The 23,994-nt window shown below is 36.1% G+C and overlaps 1 protein-coding gene across 1 annotated transcript; it reads right to left on the reverse strand.

Annotated features, from left to right (window-relative positions):
* Window positions 1-23,759, reverse strand: LOC148275438 (twist-related protein 2-like; the record flags this gene model as incomplete). The annotated part of the gene is made up of 4 exons (XM_088235709.1): window positions 23,551-23,759; window positions 16,060-16,459; window positions 6,315-6,449; window positions 1-227 (listed from the first exon to the last, which is right to left on the reverse strand). Coding segments are annotated over exons 2-4 (474 nt in total), but the record flags the coding sequence as incomplete, so codon positions are not given.
* Window positions 23,760-23,994: the final 235 nt, after the last annotated feature.

A 23,994-nucleotide genomic window follows, 5' to 3' on the forward strand; every position in this document is an offset into this window, starting at 1 on the left:
CTTACTCAGTTTAGTGTCGGCCGGCACGTTAGGGATACAGTCGCGCAGGTCGGCGAACGCCGAGTTGATGCTGAGCGTGCGGCGGCGCTCTTTCTTGTTGGCCGTGTTGCGGCGCTTGACGACGCGCACCACGCCGGGCGCGGCGGGGGCCGCCGGCGCGTCCAGCTGGTAGTACTGCGCGCCCTGCGCCGCCGCCGCCACCGCCGTCGCCTGTCGGTCGTCGTAACCTGCGAACGGGCAAACAAATCGTTAAGTGGTCCTGGAGAAGTATGCGTAGCGAAAATCGACAAGGCGTCAAGTGGGCCGGAGCGCACCGGAGCGGCGCTCCGGCACTTTTTGTCTGAGCGGAGCGGCGCTCCGGCTCTGGTCAGGAACAAATATTACGTTTCACAAACAGTAAATTTTGGAGTCCCACAAGGATCTATTTTGGGTCCACTATTATATATTTTATATATTAATGACTTATCACTGTATAATTTTAAAGGAAAAATTGTTATGTATGCCGACGACATCTCTGGCTCCGGCTCGGCTCCAGCTCTGGTCAGGAACAAAAATAACGTTTCAAAAAAATATCTACTTAAGTCTCTTCAAACCATTCGAAATAACAACAAACGTATATATTGCCGATAACTGGCAAAAGTCTAAGCATGTGTCTCCCCCCCACTTCCCCACCACTTCACCATAATGGTGGCGGTGCGCTCCGGTACTTTTTTTTATTTAAAACTACACCACTGCAGACAATGTCGCCGAAGCTCTTTGCACTAAAGGCCTGTAAAGGATGTATTTAAAACCCTAAGTTGGGAAAATAAGATTCACCTCTGATTCGCAAAAGTGGTCATACGAGGTTTGTTCAGAAAAAAACGGGAATTTTTAAATTTCGCAGGTTCGGAGAGTCCGATTGTCAATTAAAATAAAAAATTACGTTGGTATACATGCCTCTAAAGTATGCCAAAATTTTTAAGCTTTATTCATTGTTTACTTTGCCAGTGGCAGCCGCTTAGGTTAGACGTGTTCGGCGTACTCGGCAATTTGGGCGACTGGGCTTTAGTTTTGACGTCATATTCCATATTGTGTCACCTATTTAACACGTTTCAGTAATTCTGCATCGTCCTTCACTTCATTTAGTGACACCAGAGCGACTTCCATTCGCCGCTATTTTTGTCCGAAAATCAAAAATTTTGAAACAAATTTTGGCTGCCACGCGTTTCATACCTAGAACATTCGAAAAAATTTCACGGTATGAGCCAATCGATATGCCTACATCAAAAGATACTTCTTTGATTGTGATTGGGCGATTGTTCGTAGCCATTTCATTAACTTTTTCCACGTTTTTATCGGTTGTTGATGTGCTGGGGCGTTCGGGCCGTTCGTCATCTTCAACGTCTTCATGACCATCTTGGAAACGCTTATACTACTCGTAAACTCTCGGTTTACCCATATCAGACTCACCATAGGCCTTTGTTAACATTTCACACACTTTGTTACACTTCATTTATTTTTTACACAAAATTTTATACAAATTCTTTGATCCATTTTTTTAACAAAACAAAATCGCCAAGCTCATTAAAACACGTCCAACCTTAGCGGCTGCCACAGACAAAGTAAACAATAAATACAGCTGAAAATTTTAGCGGCATGTATACCAACATTTGAACGAACAGATGCTGCTAGTTCAGATCTGGGACTCTCAATGAATATGAGCAAAACTAAGCTTATCATTATTGATCGAGCTAATAAAGTAGCACCATTATCCTTACTGCCCAACTTAGAAAGAGTCAACAATTTCATTTATCTAGGTTCTCTAATCAGCGATTAGAGAATGCCAAAAGTGCTATGAGTCAGCTGGTGAAGATCTGGAAGAATCGCAGTATAACCATTAACACAAAAATGAGACTGATGAAGGCCATGGTTTTGTCAGTGTTCATCTACGGTGTGGAGTGTTGGACACTGAGGGAATCTGAAAAGAAAAAAATCGAAGCTTTCGAGATGTGGTGTTGGCGGCGAGTGCTGTGGATTCTGTGGACGGCCAGACGTACAAATGCATCTATTCTCCAGGAACTGGACATAGGAGAAAGACTGATATCCATGTGTGAGAATGTTCTTTGGGCATGTTTCCAGGGGAGACTCTGATAGTTTGGAGAAAACTATTCTCCTGGGAAGTGTCGAAGGGACAAGGTCGCATGGACGTCAACCGGCAAGATGGAGCGGCACAGTCACTGAGTTATCATCACTGACGAATGCCTATAGAAGAGCGCAAGACCGTTCCAGATGGAGGGAGACTGTCCACAGACGAGCCATGCCTAGAGTCAGGCGTAATCATCATTCTCAGACGTGAGGCATGGATTGAAGAGATACCAACATAAAAAAATTGACAATAGGACTCTCCAAACCCGCGAAATTTAAAAGTTCCCGCTATGTTCTTAACAAACCTAGTAAGTAAAGACACGGATGAACTAGGCGAAATGATAATGGAACTACATTAGGCTTCAAGAAGGATTGGTTTGGAAATGAATATTCATTAACCAAAGATTGCATGTTGATATTTAATATGCGCTTTTGTTTTTTTTTGGTTCAGCAAATAAGTTTTGGAACTTGTTCTAAACACAGTTTTTGTTTTGACAAAATGAGGATTGAGCGCTTTTTGTAGGTTCTGGAGTAATATATTGAGACTTGAAGGGGGTTAGGGAGGGCTTCTTGGGTTTGAGTTGGGTGCAGGAGCGGTGAGGGGGGACGAGACACTTCTTGGGGAGGGGGTTGCTTCCCCCTACAGAGTCAGACTTGACGGCGGTTGCATTCACGTAGCCAGACCTGGGCCTCAATTATGATAGGAAGATAAAGACGTCATACCTTCACATTGACGGTATGGTTGAAGATAAATTCCCTCTAGCGATTATAAAGATATACTACCAACCTCCCACCTTCAAGTTTTTGGTAGGTATATCGATATGACATAAAGGGAAGCATACGTCACGGTACACATATCTACGCTCTAAAGGACGTAGCTTCAGTATGATGTCATAGTTAAAGATAAAAGTCTCCCGACCGACTACAAAGGTATAGTATCGATACCCCCACCATCAAGTTTTGATGTAAGTACATCATTTTATACCGACGAGTCTAGAACCCCTCGATACGTTTATCTACGCATTGAAAGTGTCGAAACCGAGAATTAAAAAAAAAATTAATCGTTTTGAGGTTGGCACTTTTTTTCTTAAAAGCTTTTTAATAATATGAGAGAGAAATAAGTAAGTTTTGAAGTCGACTTAAATTCCGACATAACTGTCACTTTAATAAAACGAACTCCTTGATGTGAAAATAATGTCGCCAGGTTCGGTCCTATTAACAAATATTAGTAACTAGGCGTCAGACACAGATTATATGCGTCAGAAAGTTACCACTTAAAAAAAAAAAAATTAGTTATTATATTTTTTCCATCTGTTTTACTATCTTTCCGAGTGTATGTGTCGAGACGTTATAGGAGCCGGCTTTGTAGTCCATCGGTACAGATCGGTAGATACATACAGACGATCGCTAAGCGTACCGTCTAGGTGATTTCCAAAAGTCATGCAAAATTCATGTTCAAGCGAGCATTTTTTGCTTGAATTGGGATTTATCGGAGTTTATAATCGCTTTAAAGTGAGCACTTTTTATTACAGAAGCCTATTTGAAATAAAAATGATAACTATTTTAAATGTTAATGACGTACGTAAGGAACGCGGACTAATTGTTTGCGGTCATTCCATTGGCTTGTTTCGATCATATGATGTCGATATGGCAAGTAGATAGAACATACCGAGGTAAGATACAGATAGTACAGAAGTTAAGTATACCGTCTCGATATATACAGATGAAGATAGCGTTCATAATCGAGGCACAGGTCATGGGAGCGGGGGCACAAGGGCGAAGGGAGGGTGGGTGGAGTCCTTCGGCAACAATGTTCGAAATACTAGTTTCCAATTAGAGAATCTTCAAATAATATATGCTTAACTAACTAACTAACTAACCATCACGCCATTTCCCCGGAGGGGTAGGCAGAGAGGATAGAACGCCACACCACTCTGTCCTGGCACACTTCCTTTGCTTCCTTCACATTCATACATCTTCTCATGCACGCACGTCGATTATTCCGACTTTTCACATGACCACTTTCAAGAATTTGTTGTACTTGATCATGCCATGTCTTTCTCGGCCTTCCTCGACTTCTACAACCAGACACATTCGCATCATAAATCTTTTTAGCCGTTCTTTCATCATTCATTCGCTCCACATGACCGAACCATCGCAAAAGACCTTTCTTAATTTTGTCGATAATGCTTAACTCAGCCTTGCATTCTGCTCTAATTTCGACATTAGGGCACCTATCATACATTGTTTTTCCGCACATTCGCCTGAGGGATCGCATTTCAACAGCATTCAGTCTACTTTCGTCCCTTTTTTTCCAACTCCATGCTTCGCTTCCATACATTAGGGTTGGTACCAGAACTCCATTATGAACTGCTAATTTAGCCTCTTGCGATAGACACTTATTTGCTACGACAGACTTTAAGGCACCATTAACTCTGTTACCGGCACTAACCCTCCTTTCAATATCCTTGTCCATATCTCCATCTCTAGTAAACATACTACCCAGATATACAAATTCTTCGACCTGTTTCAAACTATCTCCATTTACTACAATCTTACATTCAGTCATAGTTACATTTCTTTCAAAGACCATGACGTTCGACTTTTGCACATTCATTAGCAAATCACTCTCCTTGCACACTTCGTAAACCTTTGTAACCGAGGATTGCAGTTCCTCTTCGCTGTCAGCTAGGAGGACTGCGTCATCGGCGTACAGAAGGCAACTGACAGTTAGATTACTCATTTTCGCTCCCACATCCATACTTTTCAATTCTTTCATACATTTATCCATGTATATGTTGAATAACCACGGTGACATTACACATCCCTGTTTGACTCCTTTAGGGATGTCAAACCAGGAAGTTAATGACCCATTTACCCTTACACACGCTACACTATCTTTGTACAAAGAAGCAATAGCGCGGACAAGGTTGTCACTCACTCCATACTCCGATAGAACCATCCATAATTTTTTCCTATCAACTCGATTAAATGCTTTTTGCAAATCAACAAAAGCGCAAAAAAGCTTCTGGTTTTTCGCCAAAAACTTTTCTGTCATATTGCGTAATGCAAATATTTGATCCATACATCCTCTACCATTCATAAATCCAATATATGCTCAAATAATAATATTTTTTCTGAATTCGCAAACCACCTGATAGAAAATAATCATAACTTCAATAAAGACACTGGATTAAAAGTACTTCATGTTGAAAATAAAATATTAAAATTAGACAACTTAGAAATATTAAAAATTAAAAAAGCGATTCATAATAAGAAAACAATAATTAATAACCAAATAAACAATATTTCTTTTAGTCCTCTCCTGTCTTACTTCGAAAATAATGATATCAAATTACCACCCGTGTAAGAAAAAACCACTTGATTTATTGTGTCCACGTGTAGTATTTAGTGAACATGATAGAAATAAAATAAAAAGGAATCAATTCATTAGTTACGTAAACCTTGACAAAGAAGCTTGTTTGCTTTGAAACCGGTCGGTGAAAAATAAAAATTAGTGGTTAAAAACAAAGTTGTTTCAACAACAACAACAAACCATCACGCCGTTTCCCCGTAGGGGTAGGCAGAGAGGATAGAACGCCATAACACTCTATCTTGGCATACAGACCTCGCTTCCTCTACATTCATACATCTTCTCATGCAGGCACGCCGATTATTCCTACTTTTGACATGTCCATCTTCAATTATTTGATGGACTTGATCGTGCCATCTCTTTCTCGGTCTTCCTTGTTTTCTGCATCCATCAACACTTGCATCGTAGATCCTTTTAGCCGTTCTTTCGCTGTCCATTCGCTCTACATGTCCAAACCAACGCAGTACCCCTTTCTTGATTCTGTCAATAATGCATGTCTCAGCCTTACACACTTCACGGATCTCGACATTTGTGCACCTATCATACATCGTTTTACCACACATTCTCCTGAGGGATCGCGTTTCGACAGCATTCAACCTACTTTCATCATTATTTTTCCAATTCCATACTTCGCTCCCATACATTAGAGTTGGAACTAGAACTCCGTTGTGAACTGCTAGTTTAGCCTCCTTTTATCATAAAAAACTCCTTTGACGTTACTACAAAGATATGTCGTCACTTTTTCTGACAACTGTCATTCTAATCAGGTTACATTTAAAGGGCTATAGTAAAATTGTAATTTATAATTTTATCATACCATAGCTATTGTAGGAAGTATGGAATCCATGAGATATATATTCTTGAGGACTTCCTACCCGGCTGTGCTGCCAGTAATTATGCGTTAAATCCTCTTCCGATACGCCCAGGTGATCTATAGGACTAGAAGCCCCATCTGAAAAAATCAACAATACAATTACACATTTGGACATGCCTAAAAAATAATTATTATTAATAACTAACTTGTATATTTACAAGATTTTGAATTCATACGAGTTATTTTGAACTCAAAATATTGTAATAAAACCTACTGGTCTAAGAATTTTGTAATTTTCTTTTATTTGCTGACGACTTAAAATTTTTTTGTGAAATACTGACTTCTTCAGATTGTATTAGACTTCAGTGTGACATTCAAAATATAATTCAATGGAGCAAACAAAACAAATTATTCTTCAATGTTTCCAAATGCTTTGTAATGGCATACGCAAGAGCATCCAAAACAATATACTATCGTTATCTCATGGACGGAGTGAGGCTTGAAAGGGCTTCAACGTCCAGAGATCTCGGGGCGTTGTTTGATGCTCAGTTATCTTTTAATCTTCATACAGTTAATCTATGTAATGACTCCCTTAAAATGCTTGCAATGGAGCAAACAAAACAAATTATTCTTCAATGTTTCCAAATGTTTGGTAATGGCATACGCAAGAGCATCCAGAACAACATACTATCGTTATCTCATGGACGGAGTGAGGCTGGAAAGGGCTTCAACGTCCAGAGATCTCGGGGCGTTGTTTGATGCTCAGTTATCTTTTAATCTTCATACAGTTAATCTATGTAATGACTCCCTTAAAATGCTTGCAATGGAGCAAACAAAACAAATTATTCTTCAATGTTTCCAAATGTTTGGTAATGGCATACGCAAGAGCATCCAAAACAATATACTATCGTTATCTCATGGACGGAGTGAGGCTTGAAAGGGCTTCAACGTCCAGAGATCTCGGGGCGTTGTTTGATGCTCAGTTATCTTTTAATCTTCATACAGTTAATCTATGTAATGACTCCCTTAAAATGCTTGCAATGGAGCAAACAAAACAAATTATTCTTCAATGTTTCCAAATGTTTGGTAATGGCATACGCAAGAGCATCCAGAACAACATACTATCGTTATCTCATGGACGGAGTGAGGCTGGAAAGGGCTTCAACGTCCAGAGATCTCGGGGCGTTGTTTGATGCTCAGTTATCTTTTAATCTTCATACAGTTAATCTATGTAATGACTCCCTTAAAATGCTTGCAATGGAGCAAACAAAACAAATTATTCTTCAATGTTTCCAAATGTTTGGTAATGGCATACGCAAGAGCATCCAGAACAATATACTATCGTTATCTCATGGACGGAGTGAGGCTTGAAAGGGCTTCAACGTCCAGAGATCTCGGGGCGTTGTTTGATGCTCAGTTATCTTTTAATCTTCATACAGTTAATCTATGTAATGACTCCCTTAAAATGCTTGCAATGGAGCAAACAAAACAAATTATTCTTCAATGTTTCCAAATGTTTGGTAATGGCATACGCAAGAGCATCCAGAACAATATACTATCGTTATCTCATGGACGGAGTGAGGCTGGAAAGGGCTTCAACGTCCAGCGATCTCGGGGCGTTGTTTGATGCTCAGTTATCTTTTAATCTTCATATAGTTAATCTATGTAATGACTCCCTTAAAATGCTTGCAATGGAGCAAACAAAACAAATTATTCTTCAATGTTTCCAAATGTTTGGTAATGGCATACGCAAGAGCATCCAGAACAATATACTATCGTTATCTCATGGACGGAGTGAGGCTGGAAAGGGCTTCAACGTCCAGAGATCTCGGGGCGTTGTTTGATGCTCAGTTATCTTTTAATCTTCATACAGTTAATCTATGTAATGACTCCCTTAAAATGCTTGCAATGGAGCAAACAAAACAAATTATTCTTCAATGTTTCCAAATGTTTGGTAATGGCATACGCAAGAGCATCCAGAACAATATACTATCGTTATCTCATGGATGGAGTGAGGCTGGAAAGGGCTTCAACGTCCAGAGATCTCGGGGCGTTGTTTGATGCTCAGTTATCTTTTAATCTTCATATAGTTAATCTATGTAATGACTTCCTTAAAATGCTTGCAATGGAGCAAACAAAACAAATTATTCTTCAATGTTTCCAAATGTTTGGTAATGGCATACGCAAGAGCATCCAGAACAATATACTATCGTTATCTCATGGACGGAGTGAGGCTGGAAAGGGCTTCAACGTCCAGAGATCTCGGGGCGTTGTTTGATGCTCAGTTATCTTTTAATCTTCATACAGTTAATCTATGTAATGACTCCCTTAAAATGCTTGCAATGGAGCAAACAAAACAAATTATTCTTCAATGTTTCCAAATGTTTGGTAATGGCATACGCAAGAGCATCCAAAACAATATACTATCGTTATCTCATGGATGGAGTGAGGCTGGAAAGGGCTTCAACGTCCAGAGATCTCGGGGCGTTGTTTGATGCTCAGTTATCTTTTAATCTTCATATAGTTAATCTATGTAATGACTTCCTTAAAATGCTTGCAATGGAGCAAACAAAACAAATTATTCTTCAATGTTTCCAAATGTTTGGTAATGGCATACGCAAGAGCATCCAAAACAATATACTATCGTTATCTCATGGACGGAGTGAGGCTTGAAAGGGCTTCAACGTCCAGAGATCTCGGGGCGTTGTTTGATGCTCAGTTATCTTTTAATCTTCATACAGTTAATCTATGTAATGACTCCCTTAAAATGCTTGCAATGGAGCAAACAAAACAAATTTTTCTTCAATGTTTCCAAATGTTTGGTAATGGCATACGCAAGAGCATCCAGAACAATATACTATCGTTATCTCATGGACGGAGTGAGGCTGGAAAGGGCTTCAACGTCCAGAGATCTCGGGGCGTTGTTTGATGCTCAGTTATCTTTTAATCTTCATACAGTTAATCTATGTGATGACTCCCTTAAAATGCTTGCAATGGAGCAAACAAAACAAATTATTCTTCAATGTTTCCAAATGTTTGGTAATGGCATACGCAAGAGCATCCAAAACAATATACTATCGTTATCTCATGGACGGAGTGAGGCTTGAAAGGGCTTCAACGTCCAGAGATCTCGGGGCGTTGTTTGATGCTCAGTTATCTTTTAATCTTCATACAGTTAATCTATGTAATGACTCCCTTAAAATGCTTGCAATGGAGCAAACAAAACAAATTATTCTTCAATGTTTCCAAATGTTTGGTAATGGCATACACAAGAGCATCCAAAACAATATACTATCGTTATCTCATGGACGGAGTGAGGCTTAAAAGGGCTTCAACGTCCAGAGATCTCGGGGCGTTGTTTGATGCTCAGTTATCTTTTAATCTTCATATAGTTAATCTATGTGATGACTCCCTTAAAATGCTTGCAATGGAGCAAACAAAACAAATTATTCTTCAATGTTTCCAAATGTTTGGTAATGGCATACGCAAGAGCATCCAAAACAATATACTATCGTTATCTCATGGACGGAGTGAGGCTTGAAAGGGCTTCAACGTCCAGAGATCTCGGGGCGTTGTTTGATGCTCAGTTATCTTTTAATCTTCATACAGTTAATCTATGTGATGACTCCCTTAAAATGCTTGCAATGGAGCAAACAAAACAAATTATTCTTCAATGTTTCCAAATGTTTGGTAATGGCATACGCAAAGCATCCAAAACAATATACTATCGTTATCTCATGGACGGAGTGAGGCTTGAAAGGGCTTCAACGTCCAGAGATCTCGGGGCGTTGTTTGATGCTCAGTTATCTTTTAATCTTCATATAGTTAATCTATGTGATGACTCCCTTAAAATGCTTGCAATGGAGCAAACAAAACAAATTATTCTTCAATGTTTCCAAATGTTTGGTAATGGCATTCACAAGAGCATCCAAAACAATATACTATCGTTATCTCATGGACGGAGTGAGGCTTGAAAGGGCTTCAACGTCCAGAGATCTCGGGGCGTTGTTTGATGCTCAGTTATCTTTAAATCTTCATATAGTTAATCTATGTGATGACTCCCTTAAAATGCTTGCAATGGAGCAAACAAAACAAATTATTCTTCAATGTTTCCAAATGTTTGGTAATGGCATACGCAAGAGCATCCAGAACAATATACTATCGTTATCTCATGGACGGAGTGAGGCTTGAAAGGGCTTCAACGTCCAGAGATCTCGGGGTGTTGTTTGATGCTCAGTTATCTTTTAATCTTCATATAGTTAATCTATGTAATGATTCCCTTAAAATGCTCGGTTTTGTTCTTCGAAATGCCAAGATCTTTTCTAACACTCAGATTATGAGGACATTGTATAATTCCTCGGTAAGAAGTCGTTTGGAGTTTAGTCCCATTATTTGGTCGCCACGTGAGGCTCGATACTCTTTGATGGCGGAGAGAGTGCAGAAAAAATGTCTGTGGATATTATCCTCGGCTTTTCCCAACCGACTTTTTACTGGGGACGCTGGGCTATCAGTCATTATGGAGGAGGAGGGACGTTCATTTGGGTGTTCACTTTTTCCAGGTGATCGGTGGTCGCATACATAACTCAGAAATTCTGATGGATGTAGGTCTGTTCGTACCTGATAACTATCTTCGACAAAGACAGCGTCGATTGTTTTACCTACCGCGATGCAGAACCAACCGGCCAATGGTTATGCCGGTTGGTAGAGCAATCTTGCTACTTAATCGCATCGCCTCGGATGTCGACATATTTCACGACAGTGGGCCTTCCCTTAGGAAAGCACTTTCTAACTTTTAATTTATCTTTTTACATTTTGTTATATTATTTTAATAACATAACTATCTACTGTAATTTGTGATCTATTATTGTATTTAGATTGAATTGGGTCTTTTTTATGTAATGTTCTAAATATCTGAATAAATAAATGAAAATGAAATGAATGAAGAAGACGTTTAAAAATTGAACCAATAAGCTAAACTTTTGGAAATAAGACAAATGTATTGTTTTCAATGTTTAAAATATGTATTTAAGAACCAAAATGTATTTACAAGTAATTCAAACAGATCAAGTCAAAGAAGGAATCGTGTGTTAGAAATAGCACATTGTAAAACAAAAGCTCGCACAGAGACATGCATATTTTATAGGCCCAAAAATATTTAATTCTTTTTTTACTGATAATATTTCACTGATTACAAACTTTCAAAATTTTCCTTCTTTTTAAAAACACGCACTTTCCTGGATTCCAACTTAAGATATGAACTCTTTTTTTCTATGATTTATTTTGTTGCCCTTTAATAAATAATAAAAAATATTTTTGTGTTTTTTTTTAATATTTTTTATTTCCTTTTTTAATTACTATAAAAAAAATGCCATATAATCTTCTATAGAATATTTTACATTTTCTTTCTTATGTTGCACAAAAATTATAACTGTCCATTATTTTATTTATTATAGGAGCAAAAATTCATTAACATTTTCTTGTATACCCACGAACAGGCCATGCCTTTTGATGATAAACTTACATTTATCAAACATATTGACAAGATTTCAAATGAGGCGCTAAGTATGTTGAGATTTATTTGTAGGGTTACTAATAAATTTGAAAGTATCGCACCAATCAAGTCACTTTATTGCTCCCTAGTTAGAAGTCGTTAAGAATATATTTCTCCAGTCTGGTCGCTGGTCGCTGGTCGCCCCATTATCGGGTACATTCTGATTCACTCGAGCGCATCCAGAAGAAATTTCTAAAATATATTCATTTTAAACTTCATATTCCAGCTGCTTTATTTAATTATAATCAATTGTCGTCTTCAGCAAATCTTTTAAGACTTTCTGATAGAAGAATCCTAACTGACCTAATATTACTTTTTAAGGTGATCAATTCATTAATTGACTGTCCAGATTTGCTGGAGTTGGTGTGTTTGCGTGTACCTGGTCGACATACCCGCCACAGATCTCCTTTTTGTTCTGCAAGTTCTAGAACCAACTATCACGTGCACTCGCCTATCCCTAGGCTCCATAGATATGGCAATCAGTATGAGGACAAGGCTGATATATTTGGTTCTGGACTTGATAGTTATAAAACGAGTCTGATTTCTTTTTTTCTCTCGCAATATTATTCTTAAGCTTTTCTTTTTATTTAAAAATGTTTTTTCCTTTTTTGTTTTTTCATATTTATGTATTTATTTCGTTATTATTTTTGGTTGCTTTTATGTATTTACCTGCTTGTTACTATTGTTATAGTTATGCAATTTTTATAATTTTTTGTTATGTTTTTATGTATGTATTTTTTATTTTTTTTTCATATTTATGTTCAATATATGTTAAAGGCAATTTATGCCGTTTATTTTTATTTTTCTTTTTTTATTTTTCTTTCTGTTGACGCCCATGGGGCTTTTACATTATACATACTATATAATAAGAAAAAGTTACACACTAAACATAGTTAACATTTTTTCAAGTATAAAAATTAAATAAAAATATTATTAAGATTTAAAAATAAAGTTACATAGTTAACATAATACACTATTAAGACATAATACATACATTAAATAAATAAATAAATAAATGCCTTTGTGGGATTTTTGTTTACTATTTTTACTATTTATATGTTTTTCATTGCTATGTAATTATTCTTTATTTTTTTAATATTCTATTTTATCACTTGTGTTTATTCAAAAAAAAAATCCGTATCATATAAAAACAAAATAAATTGTTTTAATCAAATTACAAATTTAAAAGGTTCAATTAAATTTGTTTATTTATAGAATCACTATGTAAAGCGCCCTTGTGGTATTATATTACGAAAATGGCGCTATTTTAGTTATCCATGATAATTATAATAATTTATGACTCCCTAGCGGGTGAAATCCAATCTTTTGTCTACAAACATTTGGACAAAATCAGAATATTTCATTGGTCCTAAACTTTCAAAATTTCCCCTTTTTAAAAAAACACGCATTATCCTATTCAAACTTAAAATTTAATAATCAGGAATATTTTTATTTCTTTTTCTTATATTGCGCAAAAATATTATAATGATAAAATAAAAAAAATAAATAGAATTTTTAAAAAAAGAAAAATTGTTTTCAGGCGTTGCCTAGTACGTAAAATAATTTAGCCAGATGAATCTATCTCATTAGCTCAATCAAAAATCTCTTCATGGTAAAGTTTTCATTTTTATATATTTTTTATTTTGTTAATCTTTGTTTTTAATTTTGTATAATATCTTAAGAGTCAGTGTATCAATGTATCAAAGTGTTTGCTTATTTCTTTTTCGCGAGGTCGACATCCCATCCCATATCATTATATATTAGAAAACCAACCCGTTCAGAGAGTTGATACCGTACGCGATCTGGGTGTTATTCTTGATAGCACCAAGTCATTGGAACAAAAGGCATAATAGTACTACACACGTGCGTTTCCAGAAACTATCTACCAGCCAGCGGGCCACATGGCGACGGTATCTACCTACTGTCTACAAAAGCTTCTCTTCGCACATCTATCTCCCTTTGTTAACCATGGAGTTGAAACAGTGTTTGATTTATTTAGTTTTTTATTGCTTACTTCTTGGTATGAACACTTGACCAATTTACTACTATACTCTATTTTTTATAAATTTATTGATATTGTTTTAACTTTGCTGGAATTCCTCTCATCCATGCGCTTTGTAGCTGCACGATGATTGGTTATCTAGCTTTCATATATCAACTTTAAAATACCTTAATTTTGTAAACGGGGTCTAGAATTCCAATCGTCTATGCGCTTAGTAGCAGCAAGGCGTGTTGTAATCTTACTCATTTTTACTATTCATATTATTATTATTTTGTAATACACTAAATTTATTTGTCAAATTTTAAAATGTGTAAATGGGGGCTAAATTTCTAACTGTCTATGCGCTCTGTAGCTGCAAGACGTCCTGTAACCTATCTCCTATCTATTATAATTTTTGATTGATCTTAATTGAATACGAGGAACTAGAATCCCAACCGTCTATGCGCTCTGTATCTGCAAGACGTACTGGGATATTTATTAATCGTATAGCGCCCTTGAGGTGATTTTCACAAAAATGGCGCTTTATTAATTATCCAACTATATATATATACATAGCAAACTTACATTTGAGAATCACTTCGATGTTATACTGACCCGTGCACATAGAAACCTTGGTTTTGTACTTCGTACTTGTCAGGTATTTAAAGATATCGCGTGTATTAAAATGGTCTACTTTGCTCATGTTTGCAGTTTGCTCGAGTACGCTTCTTCTGTTTGGTCTCCGCAATATGTCACACATAAAGAAAAGTTCGAGAAAATTCAATGGACATTTCTTAGACACCTTAACTGGAGCTGCAGGTATACCGATCTCAATTATATGTCTTCCTGCAAAAAACACCACTCGCTTACTTTAGAAGATCGCCGTCTACTGTTGGACATGGGGGTGCTTCGTGACATACTCAGTGGACGCCTTGATAGTCCGGCTCTTTTGTCGGAGTTATCATTAAATGTCCCCGGCTACCGCGCCCGTCACACGTCGAGCTCTCTATTTCATCTGCCAGCAGTTCGTACGAACTATGCCCAGAACTCTCCACTTATACACTCTCTACTGCTTTACAAAATTATGACAGGAATGGTTGACTGTACAGAGCTGCTTGGTTTAATACCAATACATGTGCCAGCCAGGATTTGTAGACGGTACCACCTGTTTCATGTACCAATAAGTAAAACATCGTATGTTAAAAATGCTTTTTTTCGTAGGACTTTTTCAATGTACAATACAAAATTTAAAAATATAGATTACACAAACACCACTCTGTCAGATTTAAAATTTACACTAAAAATGTATTACGTAACTTAGTAGACATTATAATAATAAATATGTACATCTCCCCTCCCCTCCTTATCCTCTCTTCAAGCATTCTTGTCCTTATCCCACCCAATTTACAGTAACTTAATGTTCTTAAAATAAATATTTAAAAAATCTTTGATTATTGAGTACATGGAATGAACATTTTTATATGTATAAATTGTATGTATTTATTTGATATGTAATATATTTTCTTTACTAACTTTGTATACTATGTGGAAATCTGTTATTAGTTCTGAGTTTATACACTATATCTGTTTGTTTACTAAAAATATGTTTGTAGAACTGTTGATTTCCGTAATAAAATAAAATAAAATAAAATACGTTTTGTTAGTGAATATAATTTGAACTTTCCCCTTGATTGTAAAAAAATAACATTTAAAATGCGCTTCTTAAAACATACTTTTTTGTCTTATACTTAGTTTCAATAATAAAGTCTTATTTTATCTTATTTTATTATATTTTATCTCTAATTCTTAATATTTTAAATATATTTATATTTTCGACACTTGACACTTGTGCAATATTTACACACATGTCCACCCTCATTCCAATATAACACCCACTCACCCACCCTCTCACTCACTTACACTCACACAAACACACTAGTATGTATTGTACGTGTATTTAATGTATTTCTGTGGATATCTGTCATTGGTTTTATTCTCTGTATATTTTATTTGGTGTATTTTTGTTACATGTATTACTGTTGATATCCCTAATAAATAAATAAATAAAAAAATATGTCCATGTGCATGTAATTTTTTAAAACTGAACTGTTTGGGTAGGTCGGAAGAAATTGCCTTAAGGCAATATGCCCGCCCTTATATGTATGTATTTTTGTATATTGTATATGTATATAAAGTGTTAAATAAATAAAACTTACTGTGACAGTGAAGTTCCCTGAAGTGAGATCTCGTGTTACAGTAGTACTGCTGGCCGTAACAGTCCATGTCTGTAGGACCTACATCCGGTGAACAAGACTCGTAACTTGACATCTTCGAAACTGGAATTGTCAACTGTCAAAACCTCGGCATATCGCGAAGTTTTCGCTTCACAAACTTGGCGTATCACAAATTTATCGCGTCACAAACTTGGCGTATCACGAAATTTTCGCGTCACAAACTTGGCATATCACGAAATTTTTGTCACAAACTTGAAATATCACGAAATTTCTTTAAGTCACAAACTTGGTACACCACGTTACTCGTTTAATTAGATATTACAGGCGTGATACATTTTGTCACTTGACACACGCTTCCCATAGTTAATTTTACATTTTGTTACTAAAATTAAGAAATAAAACTGATTGAAAAACCATTTTCATCAATAGTTTTAGCTTTTATCAATGTTTTGAGTATATCCGAATGTTTGTAGACAGGCTGGATGTCCTCCCTACCGAGTTATTCAGATCTAAATTTGTTGCAGTGCGTAATGGCCACTGAAACCAGGCCAATGACAGGTCATAAGCCATGAAAATGCCTAGATTTTATTTTTCCCTTTTCAAAAACATATTTAGATCTAATAACTACCTTGGGAAGAAATCCAGCCTGTCTACTAACATTTAAACATACACAAAACATTGTTAATTGAAAAGTGTATTCAGGCGTAGCCCAGTAGGGAAATCATTCAGCCAGAAGAATCTCGCCCACATCAATAAAGGTTTCAGCTCTTTTACTTCACAGAAGAACTTTCAGACATCCTCCTGCGCAATCATATATTTGAATTTCACCGGTGTAAATATGGAAAATATTCCAAAACTGCTATTTTTATTTATTTATTTATTATTTATCCAACTCTAATGTATGGGAGCGAAGTATGGAATTGGAAAAATAATGATGAAAGTAGGTTGAATGCTGTCGAAATGCGATCCCTCAGGCGAATGTGTGGTAAAACGATGTATGATAGGTGCACAAATGTCGAGATCCGTGAAGTGTGTAAGGCTGAGACATGCATTATTGACAGAATCAAGAAAGGGGTGCTGCGTTGGTTTGGACATGTAGAGCGAATGGACAGCGAAAGAACGACTAAAAGGATCTACGATGCAAATGTCGATGGATGCAGAAAACGAGGAAGACCGAGAAAGACATGGCACGATCGAGTCCATCAAATACTTGAAGATGGACATGTCAAAAGTAGGAATAATCGGCGTGCGTGCATAAGAAGATGTATAAATGTAGAGGAAGCGAGGTCTGTATGCCAAGATAGAGTGTTATGGCGTTCTATCCTCTCTGCCTACCCCTACGGGGAAACGGCGTGATGGTTTGTTGTTGTTGTTGTATTTATCACGCTATTTATTGCATTTAGCCCGCGGTTGGCAAGCCAAATGTTCAGAATAGCAGTCGCCATAGTAATTGTAATTTAATTGTCACTTTTTTGTATTAGATACTCCTTACTATTTTGCAAATGCAATATATTGTATTATTTTTTATAGTAAACGCCGATTTTTCGCCAGTGAACTGTTTTTATTTACGAGGAAAACAAAAAACAAACCGACACGAGCGTTGACTTAGAGATTACACACGCGTTGACTTGTGACTGGGATAACTTAAGCATGTTCATTATTCAACAATGTTTTGAGTATGTCCAAATGCTTGCAGACTAGACTTTCTCCCTAGAGAGTTGTTCATATTTAAATTTGTTGCAACAGAGAGTTTTCCGTCTCTGGTGCAACAAATAAGGAATAAATGCTTGAATTTCCACATTCTGTAATCATTCCTTCGTCTCGGTTGAGATAAGGGAGCTATTTTGGTATTTTGTATTTAGCTACAGCATATTTTGTTTATATTGTGACACCGAAGCAATACTAATGTAAACAGAACATAGTTATAAAACACACAAAACGAAAACATTTTGTTTAAAAAATACCCATGTGCTTTGCACATTTTGCTCTGAGAATATTTCGACAGTTTTGTTCTAGAAAAACATTTTTTAATTTTCTTTTAATATTATTAAACCTTATTTTTCTCACGCTAATTTTTAATGACTATTTTTCTGCAGTTTCTGACAGTATTTAGGGGCATGCGCCTAGGTCCGCCAGGAATCTCTGGGTGCTGTTTGACGCTGAGTTATCATTCAATCTATATATTTATTTATTTATAAATACGCCCAATGGACATTTTTAAGAACAGATTTATACATATAATATTATTATAAAGGAAAATAGATAGACGCAATGGTATTTTGAGAGCTTGGTGGGAGTGAAAGCGGGAGAGATGTGTTTATAATTAAATTTGATTCAGTGATCGTTTGAAAGAAGACAACTTGTTATCAAAGAAATCAATACTGGTATGTTTGTTGGCAGACCTGAGAATTCTGGGCATAGGGGAATGAAAACCATAGTTAGTTCTATGGTTATCAGTTTGAAAGAGTAAGTTTTGTCTGAGGATATTTAAGCTAGTTTCTAATTCATTATACGTATATAGGTCTCTGAATAAGCCCAACCTCCAGCCTATCTTCCTCAAAAATCAATGTTAAACTGATTCAATATTTTTGATGTAAACATTACAATATGGAGACCAGATAACAGAGAAATACTCTAGGTGCGCGCGAACTAGGGAACAGAAAAGAGCTTTAAGGGTTTTGATATTTTTGAAGTCAGTTGTGCTTCTGTTAAATAAATCCAAGTAGTTTTAAGGATTTATTGATAACATGTTCAATATGAATTGTAAAAGAAAGTTTAGTGTCAAGTATAATACTTAACTATCGTAAACTAGACACAGATGATAATATTTCATCGTTCAGTGAGTAGTCGTATGATTGTATTTTCCAGACTAAAAAATCTCATAACCTTGCACTTACTTAAGTTGAGATGTAGATTATTGGATGACCACCAGGGGCTAAAAGACAGTAAATCAGGTTGTAATAGTGAACAATCGGAAGGGCTATCGATCTGATTGAGAATCTTAGTGTCGTCAGCAAACAGCCAATTCGATGAAGTAAGAAAAACATATTTTAGATCATTGATGAATAGATTGAATAGCAAAGGAGCAAAGTAAGCACCCTGTGGTACACCGGAAGTATATTTAAATTATTTAGGGTATTGATATTTTTGAATTCAGTTGTGCCTCTGTTTGTAAATAGTAAATCCAAGGAGTTTTAAGGATGTATTGATAACATGGTCAGTATGAATTGTACATATAATATCACTGTTCGATATCATGATTATACATATAATATCATGATTCGCGCTCAGCCACCGTACGGGCTGGGCGTGAAATATAGTTCCTCTCCAACCGTAGCTTATAATCTTATAATAAATCTGAAAATAAGTTGTTATATGTTAGAAAACAATGAGTTAATGTTTATAAATCGTTAGTGTGTAGTAATGTAGTCATGTTTCAACAAATAGTGGAAAAAAGAAGACTATTTATTTAATAGCATTGTTTTATACTTTATTCTTAACAAAACATGTGACAAATAGTGAACAATGGAAACTTACAAAAAAAGTGCGTCTGTAACCTTAAAATCATAAAATTTTATAAGAATCCTTTAAAACCGTTCAAGAATGCATCAGTTTTTGACGCGAAAGTACCTAAATTTTGCTATTTAGAACACTACACCCATAATTAATAAATTACAACAGTGCTACTAAAAGTGAACTGACATTTATTGATAAATACATAACATTTCAAATACCTGCCTTCTAATAATATACAAAATGATAAATCAAACCGCTTATACACGCGTTTGTGTAATATTCATGTAAAAAAGTGAATTTGAACAGGAATGTTGCGTCTCATAAAACGAAATAATACGGACCAAAATGGACACCAAGTCATTGGAACAAAAGGCATAATAGTACTACACACGTGCGTTTCCAGAAACTATCTACTAGTCAGCGGGCCACATGGCGACGATATCTACCTACTGTCTACAAAAGCTTCTCTTCGGACATCTATCTCCCTTTGTTAACCATGGAGTTGAAACAGTGTTTGATTTATTTAGTTTTTTATTGCTTACTTCTTGGAATGAACACTTGACCAATTTACTACTATACTCTATTTTTTATAAATTTATTGATATTGTTTTAACTTTGCTGGAATTCCTCTCATCCATGCGCTTTGTAGCTGCACGATGATTGGTTATCTAGCTTTCATATATCAACTTTAAAATACCTAAATTTTGTAAACGGGGTCTAGAATTCCAATCGGCTATGCGCTTAGTAGCCGCAAGGCGTGTTGTAATCGTACTCCTTTTTATTATTCATATTATAATTATTTTTTAATACACTAAATTTGTTTGTCAATTTTTAAAATGTGTAAATGGGAGCTAAATTTCTAACTGTCTATGCGCTCTGTAGCTGCAAGACGTCCTGTAATCTAGCTCCTATCTGTTATAATTTTTGATTGATCTTAATTGAAAACGAGGAACTAGAATCCCAACCGTCCATGCGCTCTGTAGCTGCAAGACGTACTGGGATATTTATTAATTGTACAGCGCCCTTGAGGTGATTTTCACAAAAATGGCGCTTTATAAATTATCCAACAATATAATATATATACACTGTACAATAACCCCCTTAAAATGATTGGATTTGTTCTAAGAAGTGCTAAGATTTATTCAAACAGTCAGGTTCTGAGAACCTTGCATAATTCCTTGGTAAGAAGTCGCTTGGAATTAAGTTCCATCATTCAGTCGCCAAATGAAACCACATATTCCTCGATGATGAAGAGTTTTTATCTGTATCTCAGGGAGTATGGATTTTACCCGTTGCCTTTCCCGACTGACTTCTTACTAGGAATGCTGGGCTACCAATCGTTGTTGGGGAGAAGGAATATTCATTTGGGTGTTCACTTTTTTCAACTCATTGCTGGTACTACTACTACTACTACTACTACTACCACCATACAGAGAGAATAGACCGCCACACAAGTTTATCCTGGCATACATTCATAGCCTCTTCACATTCATACATCTTGTCATACATGCCCTTCGGTTCTGTCTGCTTTTGACATGACCAGACTTAAGATTTTGGTTTATCTGATCATGCCACGTCTTTCTCGGTTGTCCTCGTCTCACGTTACCGTTCATTTTCGCCATGTATACTTGTTTTACCATTCTTTAGTCGTCCATTCGTTCTACGTGACCAAACCATCTCAGAGGCCCTTTCTTAATCTTATCAATTATACTTGACTCAGATTTACACTCTCTCCTGATTTCATCATTCGTAACTCTGTCATACATAGATTTCCCACAAAATCGTCTAAGAGATTCACTCGGCTTTCATCCTTCCTCTGCCAGTTTCATGTTTCACTTCCATAGACAAGTGTCGGGACTAAAACTCCGTTGTGGACTGCCAGTTTAGCTTCGATTGACATATTTTTATTTGAAATTACTGTGCTTGGTGCTCCGTTCATTTTGTTGCCCAAATTCACTCTTCTTTCAACATCCTTTTCTACTCTTCCATCTATTGAAAACATACTTCATATCGTGGTCGCGTACATAATTCCGATATTCTGAATGAATTCAGTGAATTTGTCCCTGATAATTATCTTCGACGAAGGCAACACAGGCTGTTCTACTTACCTCGATGCAGAACCAACCTCTGCCAATGGTTATGCCGGTAGGCAAAGATCACAATGGTTGGGCCATGCGCACAGAATGAATGATAACCGCACCCCAAAAAAGGTTCTTTATATCACTCCGGAAGGCAGACGAAGCAGAGGCAGACCAAAATGAAGATGGCTGGATAATGTGGAAAGTGACATAAGAGCGATTGGCCCGACGAACTGGAGAAGATCCGCAGGGTGCAGGGAGGAATGGAAACAGATTCTGGAGTGTCAGGGCCCACAACGGTCTGTAACGCCACTGATGAAGATAATTCATTTCTTATCTTTAACATTTGTTATATATCTGTTTATTTTATTTTTATTTAAATCTTAAAGTAGGGCACACATATCATACATATTGTTATGTGTGTTCTAATAATAACATTGCAAATATATTTAATTTATAAATTGTTTATCACATATGTCTTGACCATTATTTTAAATTTTGATATGTTTTTTTCTTCATAAATATTTTTTTCCATTTCGTAATACTTTTTAATTGCTTTAAATAAAATGGAATTTTGTGACTTTGCCTTTTTCCTAAATGGAAGTCTAATTTTGTTCTTTTCTCTAGTATTGTGATCGTGTTCACGCTGGTTCCTATCAATTTTTTTCCAAAATCCTGTTTTTTTATTAGAGTTTATAATTTTATGAACAAATATCATTGTATTGTAAAATATTCTTTGTTTATATGTTAATAATTTCATTTCATTTACCATCGACTTTACCCTCGTGTATCTGTTTTTTTTCAAAATGATTCTAAAGGCTTTATTTTGTAATACAGTTAGTTTATCTATGTTTTCTTTGTTTGATAAAAATAAAATGCTACTACAGTAGTTAACGTGTGGTTCAATAATTGCTTTGTAAATAGTTTTGCCAGAGTCCTTATCAATAAATCTTCTGATCCTTCCCAAAATTGATATTTTTTTTGCAATCTTATTTATTACCATCTTAGCGTTTTGGTGAAATGTAAGTTTTGAATCCAACGTAATTAACGTAATTTTAATTATTAAGTTAACATATTACAACAGAGATGAAGAACATTTAAGAGAAGGTAATATAGAAGTCTAGGCATCTACAGGACTTATGACCTGTCAATGACTGGTTTAAGTGGCCACTTTACACACTGTGTAACATTCACCATTCTGCCTATATTTGAACATCTATATTCCTTCAATTCTTTCATCTGTTGATATTTGTGAAGTTAAAGAGCTGAAACCTTCATTTATGCAGGTGAGATTCATCTAATTGAATTATTTCACCTACATACTAGACTAGGCAACGCCTGAAAATGTTATTTTTTTAATTTCTATACTTTTTCATGGACCAGGTAATTTATCAACAATATTTTGAGTTTGTCCACATTTTTGCTGTTTATATCAACATATATTGTATTAAGTGTAAAAATTTTTGGTGTGTGCATTGGCCCGCCATATCACACTGCCTTTGCATACTGACTTTACTTCCCCTACATTCATACATCTTCTCATGGACGCACGCCGATTATTCCTACTTTTGACTCTCGACATGGCCATCTTTAAGTATTTGTAAGATTTTTTTACTTTGAAAAAATATTTTTTTGCACCACAACAGGCCAGGAGGCCCAATTACCGTGGTGAATTACATGACAGAACACCCAGGCTCGAGAAAAATCACATTTAATTTTTGTGTTCTCACCGGGAATCGAACTCGAAACAATCCGTGTGTGAGTCAAGCGTCTTGACCAGGTCATTCTCGATCTACCTCGTTTTCTGTATCCATCAACATTCGCATCGTAGATCCTTTTAGCCGAGCAGAAATGGTTCTATTTCACACACAGAACTTACTATTTAGTTTCAAAAATACAACTGGTACACAATATTAATTTAAAATAACAAAAATAAAAGATTTTCACTGGTTTTTTAAATGAAATTCGTTCGATTCTTAATTTAAACAACTGTCAACAAACTGTCATTCGCGGCGTTCGAAATTCGTATTCGAATTTAGTGCGGGAACTTAAAGCACGTGTTACACGTCACTAATTCTGACAAAAACTGTTTTATTTAATAACTCGTACTAAAGATTACCCCTCCTGTCAATTATATTCAAATATAATAAATTTGGGGCAGACCGCCCCTAATTTAAACAAAAAAATCTTGTATCCGCCCATTTGTATAGCGTCATCTCTTTTCATCTGTACAAGACTGAAAAAGACAAAACATTCTCATTCCCATTAGCGCAAAAGACGCTCATATAATCCATTAAATTAGCATGCCTTTACAAAAAAAGCA

Source organism: Micrasema longulum, unplaced genomic scaffold (genome assembly GCF_059751315.1).
Source record: "Micrasema longulum isolate JH-2025_06_02 unplaced genomic scaffold, ASM5975131v1 h1tg001426l, whole genome shotgun sequence".
NCBI lineage: Eukaryota > Metazoa > Arthropoda > Insecta > Trichoptera > Brachycentridae > Micrasema > Micrasema longulum.